The sequence below is a fragment of the Mizuhopecten yessoensis genome, unplaced genomic scaffold, assembly GCF_002113885.1.
Source record: "Mizuhopecten yessoensis strain PY_sf001 unplaced genomic scaffold, ASM211388v2 scaffold11181, whole genome shotgun sequence".
Lineage (NCBI taxonomy): Eukaryota > Metazoa > Mollusca > Bivalvia > Pectinida > Pectinidae > Mizuhopecten > Mizuhopecten yessoensis.
The window spans coordinates 333655-355033 of NW_018408920.1; the positions used below are offsets into that span (position 1 = coordinate 333655).

The following is a 21379-nucleotide window of genomic DNA, read 5'->3' on the forward strand; positions in this document are numbered from 1 at the left end:
TATCTACTATTTACAGTATTATAAACTGTTTCTACTATTTGTAGTATTATAAATTGTATCTACTATTTGTAGTATTATAAACTGTATCTACTATTTGTAGTTTTATAAACTGTATCTACTATTTGTAGTATTATAAACTGTATCTACTATTTGTAGTATTATAAACTGTTTCTACTATTTACAGTATTATAAACTGTTTCTACTATTTACAGTATTATAAACTGTTTCTACTATTTGTAGCATTATAAAAAAAATATCTACTATTTTTAGTATAATAAACTGTTTCTACCATTTGTAGTATTATAAACTGTTTCTATTATTTGTAATAATATAAACTGCATCTACTATTTGTAGTTTCTTAAAATGGATCTTCTATTTGTAGTATTACACAATGTATCTACTTTTTGTAGTTTTATAAACTGTTTCTTCTATATTATAAACTGTATCTACCATATTATAAATTGTATCTGCTATATTATAAACTGAATCTACTATATTATAAACTGTATCTACTATATTATAAACCTTATCTACTATTTGTAGTTTTATAAACTGAATTTACTATATTATAAACTGTATCTACTATATTATAAACTGTATCTACTATTGGTAGTACTACACAATGTATCTACTATTTGTAGGACTACACAATGTATCTTCTATTGGTAGTACTACACAATGTATCTACTATTTGTAGTACTACACAATGTATCTTCTATTGGTAGTACTTCACAATGTATCTACTATTGGTAGTACTACACAATGTATCTACTATTTGTAGTACTACACAATGTATCTACTATTGGTAGTACTACACAATGTATCTACTATTTGTAGTACTACACAATGTATCTACTATTGGTAGTACTACACAATGTATCTACTATTTGTAGTACTACACAATGTATCTACTATTGGTAGTACTACACAATGTATCTACTATTTGTAGTACTACACAATGTATCTACTATTGGTAGTACTACACAATGTATCTACTATTGGTAGTACTACACAATGTATCTACTATTGGTAGTACTACACAATGTATCTACTATTGGTAGTACTACACAATGTATCTACTATTGGTAGTACTACACAATGTATCTACTATTGGTAGTACTACACAATGTATCTACTATTGGTAGTACTACACAATGTATCTACTATTGGTAGTACTACACAATGTATCTACTATTGGTAGTACTACACAATGTATCTACTATTGGTAGTACTACACAATGTATCTACTATTGGTAGTACTACACAATGTATCTACTATTGGTAGTACTACACAATGTATCTACTATTGGTAGTACTACACAATGTATCTACTATTGGTAGTACTACACAATGTATCTACTATTGGTAGTACTACACAATGTATCTACTATTGGTAGTACTACACAATGTATCTACTATTGGTAGTACTACACAATGTATCTACTATTGGTAGTACTACACAATGTATCTACTATTGGTAGTACTACACAATGTATCTACTATTGGTAGTACTACACAATGTATCTACTATTGGTAGTACTACACAATGTATCTACTATTGGTAGTACTACACAATGTATCTACTATTGGTAGTACTACACAATGTATCTACTATTGGTAGTACTACACAATGTATCTACTATTGGTAGTACTACACAATGTATCTACTATTGGTAGTACTAAACAATGTATCTACTATTGGTAGTACTACACAATGTATCTTCTATTGGTAGTACTACACAATGTATCTACTATTGGTAGTACTACACAATGTATCTACTATTGGTAGTACTACACAATGTATCTACTATTGGTAGTACTACACAATGTATCTACTATTTGTAGTACTACACAATGTATCTACTATTGGTAGTACTACACAATGTATCCACTATTGGTAGTACTACACAATGTAACTACTATTGGAAGTACTACACAATGTATCTACTATTTGTAGAACTACACAATGTATCTACTATTTGTAGAACTACACAATGTATCTACTATTGGTAGTACTACACAATGTAACTACTATTGGTAGTACTACACAATGTATCTACTATTTGTAGAACTACACAATGTATCTACTATTTGTAGAACTACACAATGTATCTACTATTGGTAGTACTACACAATGTAACTACTATTGGTAGTACTACACAATGTATCTACTATTTGTAGAACTACACAATGTATCTACTATTTGTAGAACTACACAATGTATCTACTATTGGTAGTACTACACAATGTAACTACTATTGGTAGTACTACACAATGTATCTACTATTTGTAGAACTACACAATGTATCTACTATTTGTAGTACTACACAATGTATCTACTATTGGTAGTACTACACAATGTAACTACTATTGGTAGTACTACACAATGTATCGACTATTGTAGAACTACACAATGTATCTACTATTGGTAGTACTACACAATGTTTCTACTATTGGTAGTACTACACAATGTTTCTACTATTGGTAGTACTACACAATGTATCTACTATTTGTAGTACTACACAATGTATCTACTTTTGGTAGTGCTACACAATGTATTGGGGCAATCACACGGTCATCTTTCTATATACAAGTTATTAAACTCTGCCGAAAGAGTTCTTTCTTTTTTGAGGTTTGTCGTGACCTTGATAGCTACAGTTATATTTTAGTGGTGAAATGGTGCATGATATACACATACTCATTATTGATATAAAATGTAAAAGTACTCAATTCCTGAAGTCCATATCATTAAGAGGTTCTATACACACATCCTCCTGCGTTTCAAAAATAGTTTTGATTTCCATCTTTTTGGTCCCGAGCTTCACCGATAAATCTTAGAAGGACGAAACGGCTATATGGTGCAGAGATATTTGTTATTCATTTTTGACATATTGTATCTTTTGCTAATTGTTACCAATAGTTAACGCAGTTACCTGTGCGTGCCTTAGACTTTATTTTTAAAGAACATTTTAAATATCCTACTTTAGAATATGATCAGCTATAATTCATTCTTCTTTTCTTTATTTCAGATCCAAAAAAGAGTCCAAAGTCGGTCAAAATGACGACTCTACGTGGTCCTAGTGATAAGGAGGTCAACCCACTTGGTAGTATACCACAAGCCTACAAGCTCAACGGTCATATGTCTGACTTTCTGTACAGAGTGTTCGTCAGACAAAACCTTGCCTCTCAAACAGGAAGTGCCGGCAAGAAATCAACTCCGGCGCCGTTACCGGAAGTGTCTCCGTCTTCTATCAAGCCTTTCCGTTCATTGACCTTTGTTCAGAGTAACCCTTCTGTGCGCTTATATAGACAGCCCAATTGGTCGCCTGATAAGGCGTCTTATGGTGGTGAAAACGCCGTCAAACTGGGCATAGTCAATAACCCTTCCTTCGTTGTTCTTTGATGATAATGCCATTGATTGGCGCTGTCAAAAGACACGTGTGAACTAGTTTATTTTGTGTAATCAACCTATGATGTAAATAAATCACCCTTCAAAAAATCAAATAAATTATGTCGTCATTAAAATATATGTATCATCAGTTGCATCACCCGGAAATAAAAAAACACACATACATATAGTACTTTTCGGTACCGAAGTTCAGTATATTATAGACTGATATTCATTTACGTCAACTGGAATTGAAGGCTACATACCAAGATGGTTTTGATCTTTGATGATTCATGTTGCAAGCGATCAAGCTAGAATTAATGTGTAAAGTTTTTGTTGTCAGAAAATGCCCGGATGACATGATATATGCATTGATTGATGATCTGATGATGCATACCTATGATCAGTATTTACATACACTGAAAAATAATTTACAATTCAAAAATTATGTCATTAAAAATCAAAACATTTCATAATAAACAGAAATATGCTATGTTGTCCTAATCAGAAGTACAATTTTCTTTTTAAAGTGTTCATGGTAAATGATGTTAAAGTTGATGGCAGGGGGATTTTTACGACGGTTACGTTAATTTACGGGTACCCGTAAACCGTACGTAAGTTATTTAGTCCGTTTCACGAGACACGCGTAAATTACGAGTGCAAGTTAATAAATTACGGACACCAGTATGTGTGCCTCCATCGTGAAATGGCACCCAGCGCTATACATTGTATCAGTAATCTTCCATTCCTCCCATCAGCTTTTCAAGGCAATAAACTAATTATCATAAATCACTTGTGTCTAATGGATATTACAAATCCAACTTCTTGCAACCATGAAAGCTATGTTCACATATATCAAAAAAATATTTCAAAAGATCTTATCTAAAGTGGAAAATACATAAAAATACAAAATATACACAAATATTGCCTACTTAAAATTAGTTTTTTTCCATTTGCATAATTGACATTGATATTTTTCGGGTTTTTACGTCGTTGCAACATACAGGGTCATACGAAAACACGAGCCTAGAATTGATCGATAATGACGGGATTATACCAATTGCTTTATATAAATTATAATAACAGGAACCCGTTTTTGGCGATATACAATGTTTTAATATTATTACGAATAGTGCAATGTTACTCTACCCCTCACAATTACCTGCATGGTTGTCAGATTGCAAACGATAACCGTAGGAATCATAAACATCCATATTGTTCGACACACTGGGTTCGACATGCATTCTATTGACCACAGTCTGGGGTGCAACTAACATGTCATGAACCGTTTGTTGGGTCCATGCATACAGTTGCCAAGTAAATTGTGTATGTGCGGTCAACTCGCAAATAAGAATATCAGCACAATTAGTAGCATATATTGAAATCTCCTGTATTTGCACAGCTTATCCCAAAGACTGCAAATGTCTTATAATCAGACTTTTAAAGCTTTTAATGATGTAATTATCATTAGGGAAGATTATAATGTTAAAGCAAAACATCAGTAATATTAATGCCGTACTATATATTGAAATGACTTGAAATTAGCAGAGTTGGTTCAGATTGTCCACCTATGACCTTCATTTCATAGTGGAGAACTTGATAGCTTAGAATGTGCGTTCGACTCCATCGTCGTTATGGTGGAATGGCCGAGGGGGATGTTATCAACAAGTGCTTGTGCATTTTACCCATGTGTCTGCATGTGCATCTTGCAATGGAATAGTTAAATTTGCAGTACAGAATGTCCATGAATACCAGCGGAAGGGATCACCTACTATGACCTGTTGATTCAGTGTGCGTCTAACCTGTTCTCTGTAACATCGGTATGTTTGCCAATTCTGGCTCTGGTTGTTTGCAAGTTTGGTATGCCGTAATAGGACGTTAGTTGGGAGAAGCTCTTTGACAGCTATATGTGTCCTTTTTGGGACAAATTATTGATCGAAGTTTCATTCCTACAAACAAACATCTCTGTATTAAAGCGGCATACCATCATCGGTCGTGTTTCTCTCGTGTGGGATATTTTTATTCTACATGTTTGCTTCTTTGTGTCTTTCTCTTCGATCCACGAACGAAGTTGTTAAAAAGGTTTGATGCACCTTCCTTTCTGTTTCAACAATAGTTTAGAAAACATTGCATATCCCAGTTTTGGTACCCTAGCGTCACCGATGAGTCTTAACCGGAGGAAATAGCTGTATATGGTACAGCGCAATTCACTTGTTACGCTTATCAGGTTGTATAGGTGCAGTCACATGTGGCTGTCCTAAGTTCTAGATTCTAGACACAAGGCGGAAGACTGCATGTAGATTTCTCTTAGGCCTCTATGTTTGCCGTAACATCTATAATGTACACCATGTAGATATCTGCCTAAACCATCACAACATTAAGCTCTTCGTATTTTTTTTATTTCTAACACTTAATGGCGACTCATTTATCATCTAAGCGTGTTTAAGCTTCATTAGGGGACCCGAAAAGGAACTGGAGATGATACTTTGTAAACAACTAGTGGTACATAGCTATGCCTCTATACTTTTGCTGGTTGCAATGAAGGGGTAATGGCTAGAGAGACAGAAAATAAACAGAACGCAGTGTTAACTACTGCTTTGTTGTTTGTTTACAATGCAATGCACACATGAAAACAACACAAATATTTCTATTAAGATTTTTTTATTGCAGATAAATTTTGTACAATACTACCTTGTTCTGCAAGTATGTATTGTCATGAACAGTAAAGGTACACGTTAACAGTAATACTCAGGGTATAGACCATGTAGGCATGACTCGAACGGTAATGCATCCATTTGTGAAAAATTCAGCAATATAGTGGGTTTTCTAAAATAGCATTGCCTCAGTTATTCATCATTTTTCAAAGAAGTTAGGACAAATTCTTATTATCGAGTAACTGTTTAGTGCAAATTATTTATCATATTACATGTACTGAAACTTCCAAAATGAAATGTCCTGAAAAGTATTCTGCCCAAAAAATAGCAAAAATATGTAAATTTGAACCCAAACTTATAAAATCAAATATTAAATTCACAATTAACCATTCTAAAAATCAAGCAACATTCAATTCAAATCTGTGAACTGAGGAGATCAAAATAATAGTATCACTCTAACAAAAGGCACTTTATTAATATTTGTATCACAGGGGCATGGATCGCTTTACTTGTAATATAAAAAAATAGGGGTCTCCTATACTAATATATACATTAGTATAGAGACCCCTATTTTTTTTTATATTACAAGTAAAGCGATCCATGCCCCTGTGATTTGTATTACATTAACGTGACTTTCGATAGCGAGGAATAAATGTAACAAATTGTTTTTAATCAGCACTGGAAGATTTCATAAAAATACCTGATCTATATAGCTACATCTGGTAATGAGATCAATATATGCTGTTGAACGGTTAGCAGTAATGTTTTCTCTTCCCCTAATATATCAATGCATTTTCAAAATATTTTAATTGGTAGTAGATTCACTCTCACGTTTGAGATTTAACTTGCACATAACAATGGTTGACACTGTTTTAAATTTGCATTCAAATGTGAAAACAACATTGTTGCAAATAATTCATGTTTTAAAGTATAAAGTGAAACAGAAAATTCCCGTTACAATAAGTGATCAACAACCATTATTCACCTGTATACAAATTTTACTGAAGTAGATGCTTCGCTAACCTGTATAGAGTGTTTAGATTGATGCCACTTGTTGACATCAGGTATCCTAATCTTTATATATTACTGGATTGTATGACATCAGACTATGACCATTGTTTTGAAAAAAAAATATAGCAGAAATATGCCAGTTTTCTGTTGCTCATTTTATGTGCCATACAGATTAAATCATCTTGATTTCAATGTACTTTTTATACTATTTACCAACACACAGTAATTCTATAATCTGTGCTCATGTCTCTGGTTTACTCGAGAGAAAAACATTTCTTTTTATCTTTAAACAATCAGCTAAATATTATATTCAGACGTCCCTTGAGAACATCTCTGGAAGACTGACATGAGTATTGTTGAGAATTTAGATTATGTTACAATGAACTTATTACTGTTATCTTGTTTATGCAAGTTCACTCAACAACAAAAAATGAAAAAAAAACAAGCTAAGTAATAGAGTTACATTTCTGATGGAGATTCTGTTTGAAGCAAATAGCAAAATATGACATCTTCTGTGGCAGTTGGCAGTTTACAAAGTCTTAAAGTTAATGAAACATAGCTATCAGTGCTGGTATACTTTGAAACAAAGCAAATAAAAATACAGTCACTAAATACAGGCCAAGTTATATTTCACAACATGAAAAGGCACAGCAACCAGGGCTTACAGTACATCAATTTTTATGGGGGCCACGATTGTCTGTTCCAACAGAAAGTATAGTTTTACACCCTTTATGTTTGAACAATTTGGATTGCATTTTGTTTTATGTATCCATGAAACAATTACATCCGGCCCCCATGGAAACGTGATCCTGCTGTAGACCAATAGATAAAACATGAACATTGTATAATCGCTAACTAAGTAATGCCTAGTAAACTAAGGTCAAGCAGTCAAGCAGTTTACATTAACTTAACAGGGAGTATGTATAAAGCTCATGCATTTTGTATTATGGTTTTCATGACAAAAAATGCAAGTAATATAAGTATAATAATATTATACAGTACATATAAAAATACACCATACACATGTTCATACAATCATGCAAATAAATAAGCAAAATTCATAATATTTGGCCTTGCAAACATAAACACATGTAATTGCATTTGGTATTATTAAAACTGATAGCACCATATCACCTGAACCCCAACAGTGTTGCCCTGTGTCAGTATCAATGTTTAAGCAGGATTTCAACTCTGTTACAACAAGTGATTCACTTACTGTTATCTAAATGTAGATATGGAGAATTAAGTATATTATGGGCATGCTTATACATGTCCCCCCCCCCCCCCCCTACACACACACACACACACACTCCCCCAGTGTAAAACCAACTACTCCATATTTATTGTTATTGATGTTTGAGCTTGTGAAAATTAAATCATCCGAAAACATGCTGCCGAAGAAATCACAAAAATGAACACTAAGCACTTTGTCACTCTTTGATTCAACCCTCCATCTTCAACCAATAAGGCAAATATCTGTTTGCCTCCTTCATTGAAAGGCTCCAAAGTCTTTTAAAGCATAATTGTTGAAAACATATTTGGGTTTTTTAAGTGAATCACGGTAACATTTAAAATAAATAATTTTTCAGGATTTTGTTATTTTTTCAAAATACTTCCTTCCAAATAACCTTCCAGCTTTCTTCAATACATGTATACACACTAGAAAACAGGATCAGGTCTTTACAATAAAACACCCTACTTTTATCCTAGGTACTGCTCTACTCCTTTTTAATCCAGTAGATATGAGGACTGTATAGAAGTCTGACAACCACAAACTTTACTCAATTTCCAGGAAGACAGCACAGCAATTTGAACCAAAAGTGAGTTAACAACTATTATCTAAGATTTGGCAGTGGTGCGCTGCGTTGAATAACACATGAGTATGTCACTGACACAGGGAAGGTTATGTTTTTACATCATCGGACTACTTTGCCCGAGATGTTGTAAATGTTGGGTCCTATTCTCCTGTCTCTCCCTCGTTTGATGCCCTGTTTATCTTTGCCTCAGTTTTTCCAGGATCGGGATGATCATGTCAAACTTGGGTCGTTTGCCTGGCTCCTCGTTCATACAGATCTTAATGAGGCGTGACAGATGTGATGCTATACCAGGCGGGATGTTGATGCGCAGACCCTCCATAGCAATCTGTGAGGATAACAAGTCATTATTATGATGCGATAAGCGATTCGAAATCAATCTATTGACGTAGTTGATGACCTATATAACAACACTTTTGACTCACTGCTCTACTGTAAGGACATGTTGAAGGTGTATTATCACATTAAGAGAATTACCCGGCTAGGTTTTTGACAATAAAAGTTGTTGTTGAACTTACTTCACATATGAAGTACTTGTACTTGCTGATAGCACAACACATAGAATAAGGCTATCAGCTGCAAACTGTAAAAACCATCACTATAGCTGGTTTTTACTTTGTAATAAGATAGAACAAGGATGTTTGGTGAGAGGTTGTACAAGTCTACATGGTGATTTGGACCAATAAATTTATATTATTTTTCTTTACATAAAGCTACATAGTCCCTTTGTAGATGCTAGCAGCAAAGCCTGGAATCGAGTGGTTAGGTGGCCTACCTTCATTCCCACCTCCATTGCGGCCAGATCAGAATGAGGTACCTCCCGTGTTTCCAGTTCCCACATCACCATGGCGAAGCTCCACATGTCGGCTGCTCGTTGGTTAATATCAGCCGGTTTACGCTGCAACGCTGTCAACAGATCAAACCCAAAAATCACCCACTTTGTCCGATCAGTTGTGAAATAATTCAAAATCAATCTTGTAATTTTTGGGTAAATAAGTTTATTGCAGTATCGCATAGACTATAGAATCTACTGAAGTGGAGTCAGCCAGAGTTGCTTTTTTCTAGTAAAAGTGCAAACAATAACACCTACACAACTGAATTTCCGTTCAAGTTAAACAATAATGGTCCACATAGCAGCCCCCGTGGCAGGTTTTGGATTTCAGAAGACAGCCATGTTTTCTATTTGTCCTACCAAGGTTCAGCAAGACTGATTCAACTGAACTGAAGATTCCTGCATCAGTCATTTCTTGGAAAAGTGTCCAGTTGTTTTTTCCATTTAAATTATCACTCAGCTCAGATGAGTGAAAAATAAAAGACTATTCCTAAGAGTGCTAGCTGGATAGGGGGGAAATTGGTGGGAAAAGTGATGGCGAGTTTAACAAAGCTTAACTGTATAGGAATGTATTGATGAGTAGACAGACTATCCCTCTAACACTATTCTATGGGATGTAAATATTCTGATTCACTAGTAAAGAGGCCAGCAGAATGAGCATTCTAGGATACGACAGACTCACCCTCTGGTGCCATCCAAGCTGGATTGTACAGCTTGCCTTTCTCATGGAAGGAGAATTTATAGTCAGCCATGTTGATCCTTGCTGTCAAATCTTCATCAATCTGTTAAAGAAAATAAACATTTTACTTCTGGACTTCAATTATTGCATAAATATATCCATAACAATCAATATGCCAGACTTTTGAAAAGTTTGATTAACAACACCAACTACGTTATACATATACGTGTGTGTAAAAATAATTAAATTTACAGTGTCAGACAGTGGAAATCCTACTGTTTATCATTGTGACCTAATGGGCTAAAGGCCGTCACACATTGCTTCATCTTACCACCAGGAAAACGTTCCCTGCATGAAGAAAATTTTGAAAAATAATAACCAAATTACATGTATCACAAAATGTCATCAACCAGCAGTTTCACATCTGATCTTTTATTTGACAAAATTTTGTAGCTGATTTTATAGTGTAAACTATGAATGTTGTATTGAACTGCTAATAACACTGTTCTAAATGCACTCACTCTCTGCTGCTATACCAAAGCAATAGTCTAATCATTTAAAAAATATTCAATCTTAACAACATGCTCAAATCAATTCAAAATCGCCAAGACCTCAATGCAGTCAGTGTGAACATGCCAAACCCTAACACTGGTAGGTCAGGAAAAATCTCTTCATCAAGTTAGATCTCCCCTTCAAGTCAGTCAAATCTCTCCATCAAGTTTGTCCTTTAGGATATCTCTCCCCCTTCAAAATAATCAAATCTCTCCATCAACTTTGTCCTTTAGGATATCTCTCCCCCCTTCAAATCAATCAAATCTCTCCATCAACTTTGTCCTTTAGGATATCTCTCCCCCCTTCAAATCAATCAAATCTCTCCATGAACTTTGTCCTTTAGGATATCTCTCCCCCCCTTCAAATCAATCAAATCTCTCTATCAACTTTGTCCTTTAGGATATCTCTCCCCCCTTTCAAATCAATCATATCTCTCCATCAACTTTGTCCTTTAGGATATCTCTTCCCCCTTCAAATCAATCAAAATATCTCCATCAAGTTTGTCCCTTAGGATAGCTCTCCCCTTCAAGTCAATCACCGTCAGTCAGGTGTTTCCCCTCAAACCTGTCTGACAATCTTTCTTTGCTAAAATTGTTAACCACAACATCTTCCATTAGCTTGAATAAGAAAATGGTATTCTAACAAGTTCAATATCTGATCACGGCTACACTTATATATATATCTCAGGTTTGAGTTAATTGATAAAAATAGTAAACAAAAGAAAATTTCTAAAACTAGTGACAAACAAAAATAAGTAAATAAACATTCATGCAAACAATAGAGACAAAATAAACTTTAAACTCTAATACAATTATTTAGTAACAAAATAGCTATATGCCTGAAGGTAATGGTTTCCTAAAACCAGCTATAGCAAAGTAGTTTATTTTTCAAGAGATTATTTATAAATGAAAATGAAAATAACAAAGTAACAAAATGCCTTTCCTTTAGCTTAGGATGTTACTAAAATATAAAGCTATGCAAACGTGTGATCTTTAGTATTCTATCTATACAGTACATTGTAAAATAGTCTCTACATCTTCTATGTGTACGGTAATGACAAATCACAATTTGTTTGGTTCATTTGCTGACTAACTTACTGTAAAATCTAAAAGACTAATCTACAAGTGTCGGAGTGTGACTTTATACAGACTTTTGATGATACTCAAAAGTTTACATTTCACATTGTTTTTAAATAAGTTTTATAAGATCTTTTGACAGATTTCTGTATGGACCCTTTTTATACAACAGTACTTGTTCATTTAATAGTAGCATTCGTGGCACAAAACATTTTGTTGCTTTTTTAGATTTATTTAATTAACTTTAAATAATGTGTAATATTTTTCAAATACATTAGAAAAAAAATACAATGAGCTGTGCAGTGACAATTTATATTCCCAATCAACAGCATGCAAAGTGAACTCAAGTGAAAATGGTACATATTTAAGAATATAATTTCCACTAACCCAGCATAATATCCCTACAATCACAGGGAAACGGATCCAAACCACAAAACTCAAAAACCTTCAAGCATGGGAAGATAGATCTGGCCCATACCACCACTGGTCCACCACACCATAACAAACAGGGAAAAGGGAGGCAACCCCACACATTGCAATTAAAATTTGCTACTTGAACTATTACAAACAGTCCTGGTTATGGGAGAGGAAAACTTGTCCATTTCCACATAACCAAGACACAAGGAATCAGGGTCAATCACTAAATAGACACATAAATATGATGTAAAAAAGAGATTTCAACATTACAAGAATGCCAAACTCTCAATAAATCCAAAAGAGCCTCAGTTTAACAGAAATGACCTTTTCAGATAATTGACTGTATCAAGTATGTAACTTTCTGATTGTGACAACTGAAGTCATATGCTTCACTAGGCAGGGTATCTAGATTTGTGACTGCTGAAGTCATGGACTGCACTAGGAAGACAATCTGCAGAGGTTGTAGACTGTAATTGGCTGGGTACCTGGTATCTACATTTTCCACTTTTGGTGGTATATATAATTATGGTAATAATAATTTGAGGTTCTTATATACTGCTTTATCACAAGTTTGTAGGTCATCTCAAAGCAGTTCACAAATTATTAGCCATGGTTATAGGGCCTTTGCAACCAGCCAATATATTTCTCAACTCCCTGGGGAGCCTACAGCCAGAGCTGCCATTTCGGCGCTAACAGCTAGCATTCAACAATTCTAGCGCTGCCCAACCACATACTCATTTACAGCTGAGGAGACTGGAAGAAGCAGAATAAAGTATCTTGCTCAAAGATGCAACACAGTGCCGTGCCGTGACTCGAACTCGCAACCCTTCGGTCATGAGCCCTGCGTCCTACCACTAGACTACCGTGCCATATATAACAAACAGCAATAGTCAAGAGTATCTAGCTTTGTAACAACTGGTGGTATAAACAGCACCAGTTCAAATATTAAGGTTTGTGACTGTTTAGGTTTATAGACTGCACTAGACAAGGTACCCTGAGTGTAAACTACATCACTGTATGTGAAACAAGGGAGACTACTGCAAATGTATTACAACTGCTAATCTATAGTAATGTGATGGTGCCTTTCTATGACCTAGGTCTTATTCATGATAAACTATTAGCTCAGCAGCTGAACCATTAACCAATCAACTTCTTGTCCTCCTTGGTAAAGACTTGTTTTACAAGTTACATTAAATGTCAGCCACAAACAATAATTGCCAGCAAACGTTGTGAAAAGTGTAACCCCCTTGGACCCAGTGTTAGCTAGTTCATTACAGAAATCGTTTGGAAGCTAACATTTCTCTGATTTTCCTAACTTGCTCCAACACTTTTCGAACAAGTGGTAGACAAATGTTTACTCATTTACAAAATTTTAGTCGACAATCGTGGTTAATTCCTGAGGGTACCACCACTCAACAAAACGATGAAAACACATGATAACAGTGATGTTTACATTATATGGTGATAAACAGTTTTATCAGAAGATCAAATTCTCCTTTTCTGTAAAGTAAAACAATAGTTGTTTGGTTTTGGAGGTTAGTAACTATGGTATATCATGATACTGTATGTTGGGAGTACGATCACACAACCAGGCACTCATGCAGAACGCCATGATTTGGTCGGCTGACTTTTACCCCGTTAACTGTGCCATCCGGACCATAATACTTAGGATCATCAATATTTATCTTTGCCAAATCCTCGTCAATCTAGAAAGCAATAATTGGCAAGAAAGCAGAAAAATAAACCAAAGACATAAACAAGAAAGTCTGAGGAGGGAAAGTGATTAAAATTAAAGAATATAACCAGTGTAAAACATATCTAACAAATGAGGGCAAGTCATGAAAAATGTGTGATAACAAAACACAAATCATCTATCAAATCGTTTTTATGTGAATATATTCTGACACTTTTCAGTGACGGAATGTGAAAAGTGAAGATTTGTTCAGTAATCTTTTAGTAACTATTCGTCCCTTATTCTTATATTCATAAGTTTTGATTTTTATATTAATTCTTAAATAATGAAAGTTCATTCTATAATTTTAGTTACTCACAAAGATGAAAAATACCTATCAGCAAGAAAAGATAATAGAAAATAAATGGAATATTTCAGTAAAACATGAGATAATTCTCCTTTACAACTGACTTACAAGTAGCTTAAAATCTAACTTAGTCAGTTGTAAGACAAGTTATGTTCTAGGATGTCAAGGGAGATTACTCTATTTTACTTACCATAACATGTTTACTGGTAAGGAGGAGATTTGGGATAAGGGGATCCATTGAGTGCAGAAACTCCATGCCACGAGCGACATCAATGGCAAACCGCAATGTCTGGTTCTGATCTAGAACTATACCTGTAACGAAACAGGAGAGTCTAATGTCACAACACTATTACAGTACAGCCAAGTCTATCTAACACTAATGTCACAACACTATTACAGTACAGCCAAGTCTATCTAACACTAATGTCTCAACACTATTACAGTACAGCAAAGTCTATCTAGCACTAATGTTTTAATTCAAACTTGTAGGACTTGTAAAATCTTGATTAAAATCCTCTGACAACAAACAAGTCTTTACATATAACAATTATTTAACAAAACTAAATGTCATATAATCAAATGCACTTCAGAAGTCAAAAACACAAATAATGTATTCACATTTTTGTCATATTATTTTTAGAAGTAATTAAAAAAAAGATATAAGCTGTTTTTAAAACTATTTCCTTACTACCTATGAAACACAAGCTTTGTGCATTGTTACTGAGCCAGGGTTAGAAATTAACACTAGTTAGACAACAGGTCGAATTCAAGATGATCAAGGAATACACGATACAACCAATTCTCCAGTTCAGATAACCCCCTCCTCTCCCAAACATTGTACAATGTTCTCCAACAGGAATACATCATTATGTACATAAGAATCTCAATGAACTACAGCTGTAACAAACTATGGATGACTGGTAAAGACTCTACCTGTTTCTCCATGTAGGACGTTGTATAGGGAGCCGTACGGCATGAACTGGCTGATCACCACCAGATTTGGGGGCTGGTTACAACAAGCCAGGACTGGCAACACATTGGGGTTATTAAAGATCCTGAAAAGAAGAAACCACCAGTCACAACAGCTCACATAAAGAACAAACTTTATCATCTGTACAAGTATTATATCAGCTTGTGTTGCTCTTACTTACAGGTTGCTGCCATCATTTTGTTGTCCAACAACCAATTTGCAATAGAAATACATTTGCAGCATTACAAATATTGATTCTGAATTGTTTTCTACAAACATACTTCAGATAAAACAAGCTTTTCTTGTTTTTAAACTGAACATGTGGACAACATATTTCTTATAAAAGTCTCATTTTACCAAATAAAATTTTAAATGAACATTCTGCTGCCCAATAACTTATCAGTACATGTACAATTATTGGAGTTATTGAAGTGCAATATTACCTTAGTCGCGGGAATTCCTCCTGAAAGTCGCGAGAGTTACGCGTTGTACATTCCCTCACATTGAGTATTTTAGCCACGATATCATTGCCTTGCCACTGTCCCCGCCAGAGCTGCCAAACGAAGTACATACCAACAATATAACAGTCAGCAATATAACATTGTCATCAACACCTGATGCCGAAAACTTAGGAAATAGTCAAATCAAGGTGTATAACAAACATACTGAGTAGAGATTCCTGATTGTGTAGTGGTTACAAAACAAGACTGACTTCAAGGGAATATTAGGTATTTGTCTGCTGATGACACAGTGAAATGGTTGTTGACAATGTATCTATTATGCTATTTGAGCATAAACAAGCAATATATGTTAGGAAATTTACTAAACTCAATATGTAAATTGAGAACTGTTGTTTAAATAACTTCCTTGACATGTGATCTGTAAAGACTGTCAGACACAGTTTTCTTACTCTGTACTGAAAGTATAACACTAAGGCTTGCCAAAAACTTTTACCTTCCCTGAATGTGCTCTGTAGTGGTAACAGACATACCTCCCCTGAGAGTATATGGTGACAGACTTACCTCCCCTGAGAGTATATGGTGACAGACCTAACTCCCCTGAGAGTATATGGTGACAGACCTACCTCCCTGAGAGTATGGTAGCAGTATACAGTAGAAATGGCCCGACTCTGATAAACAAGGCACATGTCGAGGAAATGTAAACACAGCGGATTTACCCTACACAACACATGTATACATGTATATATTTGTAAACTGCATTACATTTACAATACATATAAAGTACTGAGAAGTGTATAAACCTCTTTTTTCTATGTATGTCACTTGTGTGAAAACCATGGTTACCACATCAAAAATTACCAAAAAATGCCAAAAATTGCTATTTTTAACCCAAAATTTGACCCCCGCAACTAGTAATTTTTTTCCTAAGCTCTGTCTGAAATTAAAGATTACCTACCTGGTTGCAGAATTATCTGGGTCCCAGTAAAGTTGTAAAACTTGATTTTTTGCAATTTTGCGTCGTGTGCTGTTGTCAAAATTTTACCTCCTGTAAAGCTAGCTTTTCATGTGTACGCACCCTTACGGATTATGGCCAAAATTTTATCCTCGAACCAAAAAAATCTTCTTTCTTTTTTACAAATGTGAAGCTCACATAGCCCACTTCATCATGCTTATACCAATTTTAGTACAGTTTTATTTTTCATATTTTTTTCACATATCATTATACTGGGGTTAGCCATTTAACAAAAATATCACCCATGGCAACAACCCTCTACTGTATACTGCTACCTATATGGTGACAGACTAACCTCCCTGGAGAGTATATGACGTTAAGACTTACCTCCCCTGAAAGTATAAGGCGTTAGACTTACCTCCCCTGAGAGTATAGGCCGTAGACTTTCCTCTCCTGAGAGTATAATGCCTTTAACTTACCTCCCCTGAGAGTATATGGTCTTAAGCTTACCTTCCCTGAGAGTATATGGCTGTAGACTTACCTCCCCTGAGAATATATGGAGACAGACTTACCTCCCCCGAGAGTATATGGAGACAGACTTACCTCCCCTGAGTGTGTTGTGGTGACAGGTTTACTGAGGTTGAGCTGTGCTATGTCTATACCAGTATGTCTAGATAACAAGGCATCTCCTGAAACAGCAGTCAATGAAAATACTGTTAAAAAGATCAAGGTTTAATACACAGACACTCATTAAACAAGTTTTTTTATAGGAACTTCAGGAGGAGTTCAGCAGAATACAATTGTTGCACTCCTACACTTGTTACAGAAATGGCAAAAAAAATGATAAAATATTTTCAAAGAAAATATAACATTTCTGATGTTAATTAATAAAAAACAATTACAGAGTCAGTCACAATGAAAATAACTATATGATGCATTTTGTTTTATAGTCACACAAGGATTTGAATCACAAAGCACATAGGTTATTCATTCAGTCAATTATCACACTCAGATTTTGTTAAGTCTAAACATGAAATCTGCACCATTTGGTTAATCTCCATCAATTACGGTAAGTTGCTACGAAGACAAGGAGACAGCCTTTCGACATACACTAACTATAACTATCAGGTAGAATATATATCATCTTTGAGTGTATGACAATTCACTGTACATAAACATTTCTGTATACATCATGCAAAGCATTGTGCACATGTACATCCTTTGTAAAATGTTGAATCAAAATGGTAGACAAAAATCACATAAATAATATTATAACTTACTCAACTATAATGTCTCTAGACCTTACGATCCTGAACAAAATGTTATTTGAAGTTTACAACATATTTGACCCGTGTGACCTTAATAGAAAGTTATTGTAATTTACATGAAGATATTCTTTAGCACTACATCCAAAATACCTACTGGCCAAATGTCAGGATACTGGACCACATTGAACTCAAAAAGAAGATTCTTAAACCCTTTACCCGTTACATTCCATGTTAACTTTTGAACCCAGCCAGCACTCAAAGTTGACCTTTGATCTGAACAAAATATGTACGAAAAGATTTGCAGTACTGATCTACATAACATATCCAAGTATCATGGCTCTAATTTAGATTTTTTTTATACAATGTCGTTTAGAGTTTTAAACATATATGGCCCCTTGTGACCTTGAGAGAATGTCAAGGTTTTTCAAGGTACTTTATAGTACTCTTTTCTAGGTACCTAGGGGCCAAATATTAGGACCTAGGGTATTTGTAGAGGCAGTTAAAGGAAAACATTGAACGACAGAAAGACCAGAGGATGCTGCACGTAATTACCATAAGCTCACAAACATGTTATGACAGATAAAATGGATCTCTTGTTTCCAGGTATACAATTAATGCATAATAATTTAATATGAAAAGCATATATATTAATGATACATAATATATAAAATATATCAAATATCAAACATACATCGTTTACATCTCAAGGTATTGTATTTGAAATTTTTCCATTTCTGAATATTTGGTTATACTGTATCTGTTACATATATAATGAAATATAACAAGAGAGGACAGTACAATATAAGAGATCTGGCACTGTCTCTGTTTGTGTGTGAGAAAATGTAGACTAGCACAATATAAGAGATCAGGCACTGTCTCTGTTTGTGTGTAAGAAAATGTAGACTAGCACAATATAAGAGATCTGGCACTGTCTCTGTTTGTGTGTGAGAAAATGTAGACTAGCACAATATAAGAGATCGGGCACTGTGTCTGTGTGTGAGAACATGTATACTAGCACAATATAAAAGATCGCGCACTGTCTCTGTTTGTGTGTGAGAAAATGTAGACTAGCACAATATAATAGATCAGGCACTGTCTCTGTTTGTGTGTAAGAAAATGTAGACTAGCACAATATAAGAGATCTGGCACTGTCTCTGTTTGTGTTTGAGAAAATGTAGACTAGCACAATATAAGAGATCTGGCACTGTCTCTGTTTGTGTTTGAGAAAATGTAGACTAGCACAATATAAGAGATCAGGCACTGTACTGTCTCTGTTTGTGTGTAAGAAAATGTAGACTAGCACAATATAAGAGATCTAGCACTGTCTCTGTTTGTGTGTGAGAAAATGTAGACTAGCACAATATAATAGATCAGGCACTGTCTCTGTTTGTGTGTAAGAAAATGTAGACTAGCACAATATAAGAGATCTGGCACTGTCTCTGTTTGTGTTTGAGAAAATGTAGACTAGCACAATATAAGAGATCGGGCACTGTCTCTGTGTGTGAGAACATGTATACTAGCACAATATAAAAGATCGGGCACTGTCTCTGTTTGTGTGTGAGAAAATGTAGACTAACACTATATAAGAGATCAGGCACGGTCTCTGTTTGTGTGTAAGAAATTGTATACTAGCACAATATAAAAGAACGGGCACTGTCTCTGTTTGTGAGGGAGAAAATGTAGACTAGTAGATTATAAGAGATCGGGCACTGTGTCTGTGTGTGAGAACATGTAAACTAGCACAATATAAAAGATCGGGCACTGTCTCTGTTTGTGAGGGAGAAAATGTAGACTAGTAGATTATAAGAGATCGGGCACTGTCTCTGTTTGTGTGTGAGAAAATGTAGACTAACACTATATAAGAGATCAGGCACTGTCTCTGTTTGTGTGTAAGAAATTGTATACTAGCACAATATAAGAGATCGGGCACTGTCTCTGTTTGTGTGTGAGAAAATGTATACTAGCACAATATAAGAGATCGGGCCCTGTCTCTGTTTGTGTGTGAGAAAATGTATACTAGCACAATATAAAAGATCAGGCACTGTCTCAGTTTGTGTGTGAGAAAATGTATACTAGCACAATATAAGAGATCGGGCCCTGTCTCTGTTTGTGTGTGAGAAAATGTATACTAGCACAATATAAAAGATCGGGCACTGTCCCTGTTTGTGTGTGAGAAAATGTATACTAGCACAATATAAGAGATAGGGCACTGTCTGTTTGTGTGTGAGAAAATGTAGACTAGCACAATATAAGAGATCAGGCACTGTCTCTGTTTGTGTGTGAGAAAATGTAGACTAGCACAATATAAGAGATCGGGCACTGTCTCTGTTTGTGTGTGAGAAAATGTAGACTAGCACAATATAAGAGATCGGGCACTGTCTCTGTTTGTGTGTGAGAAAATGTAGACTAGCACAATATAAGAGATCGGGCACTGTCTCTGTTTGTGTGTGAGAAAATGTAGACTAGCACAATATAAGAGATCGGGCACTGTCTCTGTTTGTGTGTGAGAAAATGTAGACTAGCACAATATAAGAGATCGGGCACTGTCTCTGTTTGTGTGTGAGAAAATGTAGACTAGCACAATATAAGAGATCGGGCACTGTCTCTGTTTGTGTGTGAGAAAATGTAGACTAGCACAATATAAGAGATCGGGCACTGTCTCTGTTTGTGTGTGAGAAAATGTAGACTAGCACAATATAAGAGATCGGGCACTGTCTCTGTTTGTGTGTGAGAAAATGTAGACTAGCACAATATAAGAGATCGGGCACTGTCTCTGTTTGTGTGTGAGAAAATGTAGACTAGCACAATATAAGAGATCGGGCACTGTCTCTGTTTGTGTGTGAGAAAATGTAGACTAGCACAATATAAGAGATCGGGCACTGTCTCTGTTTGTGTGTGAGAAAATGTAGACTAGCACAATATAAGAGATCGGGCACTGTCTCTGTTTGTGTGTGAGAAAATGTAGACTAGCACAATATAAGAGATCGGGCACTGTCTCTGTTTGTGTGTGAGAAAATGTAGACTAGCACAATATAAGAGATCGGGCACTGTCTCTGTTTGTGTGTGAGAAAATGTAGACTAGCACAATATAAGAGATCGGGCACTGTCTCTGTTTGTGTGTGAGAAAATGTAGACTAGCACAATATAAGAGATCGGGCACTGTCTCTGTTTGTGTGTGAGAAAATGTAGACTAGCACAATATAAGAGATCGGGCACTGTCTCTGTTTGTGTGTGAGAAAATGTAGACTAGCACAATATAAGAGATC

At 35.2% G+C, this 21379-nt stretch overlaps 2 protein-coding genes across 3 annotated transcripts in view; one reads left to right on the forward strand and one right to left on the reverse strand.

Moving 5' to 3' along the window:
* The window catches only part of LOC110440422, a 22176-nt gene extending 18351 nt beyond the window's left edge, over positions 1 to 3825 (forward strand). Inside the window, exon 2 of the mRNA XM_021483492.1 lies at positions 3030 to 3825. Coding sequence (XP_021339167.1) covers positions 3030 to 3403 — 374 coding nt within the window. The 3' untranslated portion in view covers positions 3404 to 3825. The remainder of the gene's footprint in view (positions 1 to 3029) is intronic.
* Positions 3826 to 6610: 2785 nt separating this feature from the next.
* LOC110440402 (integrin-linked protein kinase-like) overlaps positions 6611 to 21379 on the reverse strand; it is a 28125-nt gene continuing 13356 nt past the window's right edge. The window contains exons 6-13 of one of the 2 annotated variants that reach the window (XM_021483456.1): positions 17449 to 17534; positions 15876 to 15985; positions 15396 to 15517; positions 14653 to 14774; positions 14058 to 14129; positions 10382 to 10481; positions 9643 to 9773; positions 6611 to 9195 (exon numbers count right to left, since the gene is read on the reverse strand). In XM_021483456.1, the coding sequence (XP_021339131.1) occupies positions 9046 to 9195; positions 9643 to 9773; positions 10382 to 10481; positions 14058 to 14129; positions 14653 to 14774; positions 15396 to 15517; positions 15876 to 15985; positions 17449 to 17534 (893 nt within the window). In that variant the 3' untranslated portion in view covers positions 6611 to 9045. The remainder of the gene's footprint in view (positions 9196 to 9642; positions 9774 to 10381; positions 10482 to 14057; positions 14130 to 14652; positions 14775 to 15395; positions 15518 to 15875; positions 15986 to 17448; positions 17535 to 21379) is intronic. The other variant, XM_021483457.1, reaches the window with a different exon arrangement.